We start from the raw sequence: 10,953 nt of genomic DNA, 5'->3' as shown, positions 1-10,953 counted from the left end.
GTGTACCGTAGAGACTCTTAATAAATTTATATTACCTAAAGAATAATTAAATTGTATAGGCTGTCTTTTTAAAGAAAAAATAATATAAGAACATTTTTTTAAATTTAATTGCATAGCATTTTGTTGGCACCATTTGTACATATTTTTTAAATCTAACTGTATTTCAACAGCGTCATTTAAGCAACTAATATTTTTGAAAATGTTTGCATCATCGGCTAATAATAGGATTTTAGAATGAGAAATAACATCTGAAATATAATTTATAAAAAGGCAGAATAATATTGGAGATAAATGGTCTCCCTGGGGGACACCGGAAGTAACGAGGATTTGTTCAGAGATATAATTTTTGTATTTTACAATTTGGATACGACCAGAAATGAAAGAATAAATCCAAGAAAGAAGTGGTTCAGTGAATCCATATATTTTAAGTTTATGAATTAATAATTTATGATTAATCCTATCAAAGGCTTTTTCCATATCGGTATAAATTACGTCAGTTTGTGATTGATTCTCAAATGAATCCAAGATTGCGTGTTTAAATATACACAAATTTGTTATTGTTGATCTATTTTGCCTAAATCCGTGTTGGTCATTTGATAATAATTTATTGCATAAAGGTGTAATAGTATTGTTTACCAATTTTGAGAATAATTTAGGAGTTATTGACAGTTTAGATTTGGGACGATAATTATTAATTAAGCATTTGTTGCCTTTTTTAAAAATCGGGGATATATATGAGGATTTCCACTGCTCTGGAAAAATACCTGTTAACAAAGATTTATTAAATAAAGAGGTTATAGGTGGAGTGAGAATGAATGCACACTCTTTTAAAAATAATGGCGAGATTTCATCAGGACCAATTGCTGTCTTATAACTAATATTCCAAAGTTCGTTGAAAATATCTATTTGTTTTAATTCGATTGTATTAATAGCTCCGATGTTATTTTCTTTTAAATTGATTTGTTGGTAAGTTATATCATTTGTGACATATGTGTTAGAAAAGTATTCTTTAAATAAATTTACAATATCGTTACCATTATTAGCTTCTTTATCTAGGTAAGACATAGTGTTTGGTAATTTGTGATTATTTTTATTATTTTCATTTACGAATTTCCAAAATGATTTTGGATTTGATTTAACCGCATTTTGTGAGATTTGTATGTACATTGAATAATCACGATGCCTTAAGTGCTTACATTTTGCACGTATATTAGAAAAGGTCTGATAATTTATTATGTTGTTTGAGTGTTTATAAAATATATTATGAGCTATTTTTTTTTTGTCTTAAATGAGTTTTTAGTTCCTATTACTAAACCATTCGGATAGTTGGATTCGTAAATTTGAATTTTAGGAATAAAGTGATCCATAATATAACAAATGTGATAATAAAATAAATCCAAACATTTGTCCATACTATTTTTATTAAAATAATCTATAAATTCAATATGTCCTAAATATTTTACAATAGAGATGTAATCACCTGCACGCCAATTATACGTATAATGGTTACAAGGTAGATCATTTGTTATATAATGTGTAAAGATAACAGTTATTGGAGGGTGAAATACATCAATAGGTATAATTGGATTAATACATAAATCGACATCAATAGCAGTAGAATTTGTTAAGACGTAATCCAGGATAGTGTTTTTATTATTTTTTATACAATTTAATTGAGAAAGATTTAAAAATGCTAATTTATCATCAAAATAAGTGTATACGTTTGAAAAATTTGCTGATGGTAGGTTAAAGTCGCCAAACAGTAAGAAGATAGCTTTATGGTATTTTTTATACAGTGATTCAATATAATCAAAATAAGAATTATATACATTTTCATTAGATTTATTTGGAATATTCACAGAACCAATAATAATAGTGAGATTAGAAATGTTTAAAGGTACAAATAATAATTCTATACAATTATTTTCAATTAAGATAAGCTTTGAATGAAAATTATTCCGAACAGCGATAAGTACACCACCGCCTCTAGATAATACGCTTGTTTGGGTTGTCCTATCATATCTGTATATATCATAATTATGAAAACCCAACTCTGATGACATAACATTATCTGTTAGCCAGATTTCAGTGAATATAAAAATATCGTGTAATGCACACGGGATTTGAGATTTCAAATACGACAGTTTATTATTTAAGCTACGGTAGTAAAAATTTAAGCTAGTGGGTGATGTATTTTTCAGTTTTTTGTAATGCTAATGATTTTTTGGGATACCTTTGACGTATTTAATAATTATATCTTGTTCACATTTTTCTCTGCGATTTTGTAATGTGTTTCTGAGATTTGCCATTTCATCTCGCTGTTTTGTTGTTTTGTCTGAAGAAAAGTGAATATTTGACCATTTTGTTGAACTATTCAAGATTTTTTGTGCTCGTAGAATAGTGAATACATCTGACGGCTCTGCAAGATGAATTTTTATGGGCCGTGGTCTATCGTGAGTAGTGGATTTTGTTCTTCCAAGACGTGAAAATTTAAAGTTTTCGATATTCTCGTTCAGCTCAGTAAAAATATATTTAATATTTTCTAAGTCATTTTCATTATCACTTTCAGGTAGATTAAATAATATTATATCATTCGATCTAACTTGTCTATCCATTAACTCTTCGATGATATCGTGTTCAAATGAAGAATGTTGGATTTGGGTTTTATTATTTTCTATACATAATACACGTTCTTTAATATTTGCAATTTTTTTTTTAAGATCTCAATTTTCCTCAATTAGAATAGAGAAGTTTTTAAATAAATCATCAAATCTTTTGTCCAGTCGGTTGAATTTTTCATTATGAGAATTTATAGATGAAATTATTTTTCCATTTGATGTTTTGATTTCTGTGACAGTTTTTATAAGATCATCAAGTTTTTGTTCCATTGTATTGTGAGTGAAAAATTATTGTATAATTATTGATGTAAATTTAACGTTGACTTTGTACAATGCGACCGACTACACATGCGTGCGATCGCGATGACGGTAAGGAGTGTGTTATCAGCATAGAAAAAAAAGAATATAAAGGTTTTAGTTATTTTGTTGTAATTTATAATATTAATTCAACATATAACAGGCTAATAGGCTATAATAAAATATAATAACAATATAAAATATCCAGACTGACAAATTGTCTCCGCTCAGAATCGTTTTTCGTATACAATGATATGATTGAATTCAAATTTTAATACAATCGATTATACAGTGACCCACTTGTAACCCGCTTTTTTTTTACATTTCTTTCGATTCAAACTAAAAACTCAATGATGATTGATGATTGATTAAAAGCTCTGAATGATTTGCGTGGAGTTTTGATTTCAGTGTGCGAAATTGTTTGAATTCAAACAATAACACCTAGGTAGGTACCTATAACTCTTATAGGTACTACGAATTGATAACCATTTTTAATGTTTATGACCAAAATACTTCCATATAATATTATAATATTAAATTCTAAAATATAGGTAGGTACGTCGTGTATAAAATGTACATAATATTATACGATTCCGTTCTGTGTACCTAATGTTACATGTAGGTAACCATGTCAAATTTAAAGGGAAATCAACCCAGTGATACAAAATAAATAAATGTCTCTGTATTATATTATTTTTATGTCGTACCCGCGAGTTATATCCAATAATATTTCATACGAGTGTTGCGTACGGCGGGATACTTCAGCTGGTATTTCGTTCCGGGCCGTCTGGTAGCACTGGCCCAGTCTCGGTGCATGTGCGAATGTGAAAACGGCGGGAAAATCTGACTTTATCATCGGACATTTGTTTACAATGTTTACATTAAATATTTTTTTTTCTTCATTCGAGTCTTACGTCGCTGCCCGTCGACTGTTATACCGCACCATCACCACCGCGAGTTTGACCGGACGCAATTTTTTTACCACCGTTGTCGTTTTTCCGCAATTCGTCTACTTTTCTCTGCGTTTCGTGACGCCCACAGGGACGTACGACGTTTGTCGACCGACCGACCGATTTTTGGGACGACGTCTTCCAGCGCGCTGCAAATACCAGATTTTCGGTACTTCCTGTACCTATCCCCATATACGGCGGCCAACGAGACATGCAGGTATGATGTTTTGTGCACGATATAGAAATAATTTATTGTTCTCACTTAATATTTATATATTTTATACATGACATTGTAATATATTAAAATAAATACCTATCCATTTGCCTACCTTTATGTATGGTTGTGTGTGTGTGTGTGTGTGTGTGAGCGCGCGCGCGCGTGTGTCACTTCTTGTGAAATTCTGTTTGCAGAGCGCCGTGAAGAACAGACAGTTTGTGAAAGAAGGTCCCACTAAAAATGTCAGCATCAACGTTAACTATGACAAGCTGGAGCAGATTGGCGAAGGGACGTATGGAGTCGTGTACAAAGCGTTAGACAAGCAGACCGGCAAGTTTGTCGCTCTGAAAAAAGTCAGGATGGAATCGTAAGTTTTTTTTTTCACAACTGCTTGGTTAGACTTAGTTGTTATTCTTGCCAGAAATTCAAGTCACCATAGTGCACTTGGCCATGTGTCATAATATCTCGCGTCAGTCTCAAGATAATTTTGTCCACTTGACTGTTTGTACCATCTTTGTGTGACGTATTTTTGTACCTACGTTGTAATAAACTAACATTTCATGGATTGTACAGAAGTGCAGAAGGTGTACCTTCGACAGCCATGAGAGAGATTTCATTGTTGAAGGAAATAAACCATGAAAATGTCGTTAAACTCTATGATGTCATTATGTCTGACAAGAAATTGTTTTTAGTATTTGAATTTATGGACTATGATTTAAAAAAAGTATTAGAATTGCGCAGAAAAGAATTTGGATTCGGATTACCTGAACCTCAAATCAAGGTGAGATTAAATTAAAGGAATATAACTATAGATACTACCATAATGTAACACCATCATCCTCATTTAATAAATATGTTATTAATAGTTCTTGTTCAATTTATAATTACATATTAATAAAATAAATATTTTCTGCTTGGATTTAATGAAAAACAAAATTAGATAAAAATTGTTTTTGCGTACTTTATTTAAGAATTTAAATTCTCAATTTTTAATTTTTAATTTATTAAAAATGTCATAGGTAGCTAGGTACTTTAAGTTCATTATTATGCACATTTTATTCTTATATATTGATTTATGACATGCATTTTGTACAATACTTACATAGGTACATAGTACATACTTACAATAGGCACATACATAGCAATATCATAAGAAGTAGATATTAAAGTGATTTACTAAATCATGGTAATTTTTCCACAACAGAAAAACATTTACTTTTTATATTTAAAAACAGAAGACTATGATATTATAAATATGGTATATTAATTTTTATGTCCGATAACACTTTTATAGAAGAAAAAATAACTGATTTTAAACTTTAAGGGTGTATCTGGTAGCCTAATGGATCAAGTTAGTACTTTGATGGAATCAAAAGTAAACAATTTTAGTAACAGTACTTTTCAAAATATTTGGGAATTCAAAAAAAATAATACAAACTTGTTAAAATATTCATATTATTACTAAAATAATTGTTTAATAACTTTGTTTACCAAAAAGTTAGACCACCTTCACTCAGAATCATTTTTCATTGTACACAATGATTTACATTGAATTAAAATTTAACATGTCCATTACAGTGCCTACTCAATAACTAAGTATACTCAACTTATGTACTGAAGAGTAGTAACCAAATTTTTTTTTTTTAATTTGTAAATAGATTTACTAAAAAAAAAAAAAATTAGTTTTTAAATAATGTAGATTTTATTGGAATATTAAAATTATTTTGCATTTATATTAGCCTAAGAAAATAATAATTTCACAATTTGAGATTTATCCATTCAATTATTACCTATTAAAATGAAAAATATTTTTCCTGAAACTATCCTTTTTTCTCCTCCCCCCTCCTCCCCCTTTAGAACCAATAATAACAGGAGAATTATTTTTAAAGTTCTTCCCTATTGGCTATTACTCCTGACCATAAGTACCTACATTAAAACCTCATGACAATTTTATTCATTAATTTATACAGTTTTTTTAAAAAAAATTTAATGTATTCTTAATACACTTACGTGCTCAAGTATCACGCTTAAGTATAGTTAAATGTTAATAGTTAATACTTCATTAAACGTACTATTCTTGGCAAATTTATTTTATAAAGAATTTATGATAACTTTTCATTTATTTTATTTTAACCTTATTTGCTTATGTTTAATATTTTTTGTACCTATACAAATTTTTTTAACTTTCAGAGTTACTTATACCAAATACTAAATGCATTAGCGTATTGTCATATTCATCGCATAATTCATCGAGATCTGAAGCCACAAAACCTTTTGGTAAATACTGCAGGTGGTATAATCAAATTGGCAGACTTTGGATTAGCTAGAGCATTTTCATTTCCCCTGCGTAATTATACACATGAAGTTATTACTTTATGGTATAGAGCTCCTGAAATATTGTTAGGAGCTAAGGTATACACCATGGCTGTAGATCTCTGGAGCCTTGGGTGTATATTCACAGAAATGGTGAGTTTTAAAATGCATTTATCTTTTATACAAAAGTTATTATAATAAAAAGTTTAAAGAATAATAAACACAATACTTTATTCAAACTTTATGTTTTTTTTGTGTTGTTTTATTTAAATAGATGACTTTAAGGCCATTATTTCCGGGTGATTCAGAAATTGACCAGTTATTTAGAATCTTTCGGACTCTTGGAACTCCAACAGATGTCACATGGCCTGGAGTAGATCAATTACCAGATTTTAAACCATTATTCCCACTATGGGAAGCACGTCTTATCGAAGAATTCTTACCTGAACTCTCTGATAAAAATCAACAAAATGTTTTTTATGTGAGTAAGAGTGTTTATTAACAGAATAATAAAAACAAAACAAAAATAACTACAGTCATATAAAAATTAAAAATATGTGCTAGTTGAGTAATGAAATGAATGTTATAAACATATTATTATTCATTTCATTTTATACCTTTAGGTATAATAGTGGTTTAAATTTTTTAATTATTAATCTATACCAGGAGTTAAGAGTACGGCACATGTTGTCTCCGTTTTACAAAATTAAAAATTGTCATGTTTTACGATTGAGACAATAAATGCCCGTATGGCGTCCTCTTAATCAAGGTACCTTGATTAGTGGTTCTTACAACATTGATTTTGATCGATTTTAGATATTAAAGATTTATTTGAAAGAATATTATTTGTTCCATTACATTTCTATCATACATTTTATTAATTTTAAAATATAAGTGGTATCCAATAAATTGAAATGATCTGCCTGAAGAAGTAAATAGTATAATGGCAAAATCTTTTAATACATAAAATATATTTTATATTACATATTAGCTATTATTTATTATAATTGTCTTATAAATAGTAGATACAAGTGAAACTAAGAAAATATTTTATTGAAAAGTCTAAAATTTATTTTCTATATTACATGTTTTGTAGAAAATACTGAATGTCATTATATTGGAAATTAATAACAAAATCTCAGATTGTAAATTACCATTACTTAGATATGAGTAGGTATATGAAAATAATGTTAGTTTTAATATAATAATTAATAATATTACATTATTATTTTTAATCCCAGATTATAAAATACCACATTTTTCAATAATGTGAAAATTAAATCAATAATACAAGCTTATTCTTAGAGATAATTAAATGTAAGTAACAATAATTTTTATATTATAATTAATGTATTTTTATTTAACAATAGGCAATGTGTACCTACAATCCGGCAAACAGAATGTCGGCTGAAAAAATATTGGAAATGGATTATTTTCATAGTTTAAGACTGGCATCTCTACCGGAAACACCTTAAATAATATCGATAATTTTTAACTTTTATTTAGTGAGTTATGAATATCTGGTTTATTTTGGAGTGTTGAGTACATTCTAGTTATACCAAATTAAATTTTAAATTTTAAAGTGTAAATAGTTGGTGAAATACTACCATTGACCAAAAGTTAAAATTTAAGTTAATATTATGACTTGCTTTGGGCCAAAAACATGTATAAAAAATAATCGACACGAGTTCAAACCTGTAACAAGATTAATGTATTCATTTTTTTTTTCCTTTTTGTTGAAAATTTTACTTTATTATGTACTTTATTTTGTTTTGATTTTTTTCCCTTTATTAATTAATGTATAGTTAAGTATGCAATTTATCCCATAATTACTCTTGTACTTACTGTATTATATTTTGATTTTGTATCAGTATTTGAATTAGGCCATTTATTAATTATTATTATTCTTATTATCATCACACAAATGTGCATATTGTACCATATATCTAAAACATTGAATTCCAACATCTCAACTATACTGCTAATATCAGGAACTGTAAATGTAGTAACCTCATGCCACATTTGGAATGTTTTTATGAAAACGTTCTGCACAATAGATGAAAAAATACATAGTTCTTTATAAATTTTGATTACATCTTATCATTTTTTTGTTTTAACTGCCTCTTCGGGTATAACTATATTATTGTGTATTGAAGGTGATCGAATGTATGCTGATCGCCTAGGTCCTCCTTTGCTGTCGTCTGTTGCTATTTTATTGTACAAATCCTCCTCGCTTGTTGGTGTAACAACAATTTTCACATGGCTTTTGGGTCGTTCGTCGGGACTAAATAACTTCATACTTAATGGACTTTTCAAACTAGAACTCCTCCGGAGCTATGCAACAATGAAACGCAATAACGACAATATTGTTGTAGTGTTACAAAAAGAGATAATAAAGTTGTATTTTAAAATCGATAAAACTTAGTACAAAATGATGCTTTTTACATTAGATTATTATTAATACGTACAAGTACCAGCGAGTGTTTTACGGTAGTGCAAACATATTATTTAGTAATAATCAATATATGATAATATGTGCTCTGGCTTTAATAGAGCCTTATCAAAAGCATTAAATACTATATATTATTATTATATAATGTGTATTTCGAGTATGAAATACGTAATAACAAAATAACGCTTATGAAGTGATGATGATGGTAGTCTAAATTTCTTGTTCAGCTACATTGCCGGCCTGCGATGATCTCGAACTCTGTAAATAATCATTAAAGCTGTGCAATTTATACAAATATTGTGATGTTCGATACATACGTTTAGTGCTTAATAAAGCCCTCGTAACGAGGTGTGAGAATAATTTAATGTAGTGGTTAAAAAAACATTAATGAATAATATAAATTAATACTTGTATAATTATAATTATGTGTGGAAATATAGTAGACAAGAAGCTTAACCTACTTAAACTTGTCCATGATTAAATATAGAAAGTTCTTTTTTTATTACCGATATGCTGTACCTATAGAGCTCGTACGTAAAATAATATCTTAAATATCATAGAAAACACTGTAGTTACAGTAAATTAACAGGCCAGTCCAGATCAGTTTATTATTTTATATAGTTTTAAGTTCTTGTAATATAATACTGTATTATTCTATAAAAAATAATTTTTTTCTGATAGTTTAACATTGTTTCTATAAGTAATGACATGTGGGTATTTAAATTTGAAAATGGGGAGTATATACGAAATATATTATTTTGCACTAATCACGCTCATCTAAATGTCTATAGTAGTAAATAATCATGAAGACAAACAATTTTCTAATATAACGGGTCGTCTTTGAATAAAAAAAAATATGTTATAAAATATAGCTTGACAGTACAAATTATATTATAATTTTTAAAAACATTAACGTTGGACAACATATTATAATGATAGCCTAGGTAGATACCGAATCAGTGTTATAACAACCTCCATAGCTTTAGCTTAAGTGCCTCTACGTATACATTACCTACATACGAACGTTAATAAAATAATAATATAGATAACATAATATATTTTACCTGCGTTTTTGTTGGCGTTCCAATCTGTCCCGCGGTCGTTTGTTTTATGTAACTCTTGTCATCGAATATTTTCACCTCTCCACCACCTGGTCTGTGTTTCATGTTGTCCAACGAGCCGACTTTGCTCTGGGCTTTAATGACGTCCACTTTTTGATCCTCGATCTATATATTCATATAATACGCTTTTAATAATATTATAGGAACATATTAAGAATAATAGATAGGTATTTTATAATATGCGATTTATGTGCACGTAAAACAGGAACAGCGTTGGTACGTTTTTATAGCTCAGCAATCCGTTGTTGTGAATATTATAGTTTTGTTTTATGTGTGTATGTATAAATGAACTACCGATAAAGGTATAATGATAGTATACAGAGTGTTCACCTAGCTTGCTCACCCTAATTGGCCTAATTTTTGTTTAACTTTTATAGTTATTTATTTTTCTTAGGCGATATATTTCAACATTAGCAACTAATAAAATATAATATAATATACGCGACTATATAAAAAAAAAACCTAAGCAAATAAAACAATAGTTAGAATAGTTGAGATAGTTAATAAATAAGGTATAGGTAAACACTAAACACTGTTCTTTTGGTAACTATTAAAGGATTGAACGCGTTTTAGATTTGGATGTGTCTAGGTTTGAGATCCAGATAATTGCTTCCGGTGTGTTCATGTAAAGATTTTTCGTATGCTCACGTTGAAATATCGCCTCGGGCATTCTTCAACAATGTGTCAAAGTTGAAAGATTTCTGTCTTTCACGTTCGGATGTAGATCCGAAGTCCCAATTATAAATCATTTGTACAATTTGTCCATGATTTGTTCCGAATAGCCCATTGTCTGCGCTTCTGCCTTCAATTGGAACCCTGGTTCGTCAGATTACCTATCTGAGTTTTCGTTGATTCACCCCCTTATTACTTTTATAATAAGTGTATTCAAATTCAGGTTTTTGGACTTAAGTCCAGACTTTCAAACATGTGTTAGTCTCCGTCTTACAAACGTATGACATACCAAATTTTCGTTCGCTAGTTTCAA

General features: G+C 28.9%; 2 protein-coding genes across 3 annotated transcripts in view; one reads left to right on the top strand and one right to left on the bottom strand.

The window, feature by feature from the left end:
- The first annotated feature begins 3,677 nt into the window (after window positions 1-3,677).
- Window positions 3,678-8,480, top strand: LOC100162479 (cyclin-dependent kinase 2). 2 transcript variants are annotated; one of them, XM_001949751.5, is made up of 6 exons: window positions 3,678-4,082; window positions 4,277-4,449; window positions 4,656-4,863; window positions 6,273-6,548; window positions 6,670-6,876; window positions 7,766-8,480. In XM_001949751.5, the coding sequence occupies exons 1-6, from the start codon at window positions 4,077-4,079 to the stop codon at window positions 7,868-7,870; spliced, it is 975 nt and encodes a 324-aa protein (XP_001949786.2). In that variant the 5' UTR covers window positions 3,678-4,076; the 3' UTR covers window positions 7,871-8,480. The 2 variants fall into 2 exon arrangements, with proteins under 2 accessions (XP_001949786.2, XP_008188165.1); XM_008189943.3 differs by lacking the exon at window positions 3,678-4,082 and having other exon boundaries at window positions 4,106-4,449.
- LOC100160462 (microtubule-associated protein 2) overlaps window positions 7,766-10,953 on the bottom strand; it is a 15,293-nt gene continuing 12,105 nt past the window's right edge. The window contains exons 9-10 of the mRNA XM_029488723.1: window positions 9,912-10,073; window positions 7,766-9,105 (exon numbers count right to left, since the gene is read on the bottom strand). Coding sequence (XP_029344583.1) covers window positions 9,058-9,105; window positions 9,912-10,073 — 210 coding nt within the window. The 3' untranslated portion in view covers window positions 7,766-9,057. The remainder of the gene's footprint in view (window positions 9,106-9,911; window positions 10,074-10,953) is intronic.

The sequence above is a fragment of the Acyrthosiphon pisum genome, chromosome A1 (genome assembly GCF_005508785.2).
Source record: "Acyrthosiphon pisum isolate AL4f chromosome A1, pea_aphid_22Mar2018_4r6ur, whole genome shotgun sequence".
Lineage (NCBI taxonomy): Eukaryota > Metazoa > Arthropoda > Insecta > Hemiptera > Aphididae > Acyrthosiphon > Acyrthosiphon pisum.
This window is presented reverse-complemented; position numbering and strand designations above follow the sequence as displayed.

Coding starts and splice junctions, on each gene's coding strand:
- LOC100162479 (XM_008189943.3), top strand. CDS start 4,199: ATGTATGGTTGTGTGTGTGTGTGTGTGTGTGTGAGCGCGCGCGCGCGT. Junction 4,450..4,655: donor AAAAAAGTCAGGATGGAATC/GTAAGTTTTTTT, acceptor TGGATTGTACAG/AAGTGCAGAAGGTGTACCTT. Junction 6,549..6,669: donor GGTGTATATTCACAGAAATG/GTGAGTTTTAAA, acceptor TTATTTAAATAG/ATGACTTTAAGGCCATTATT.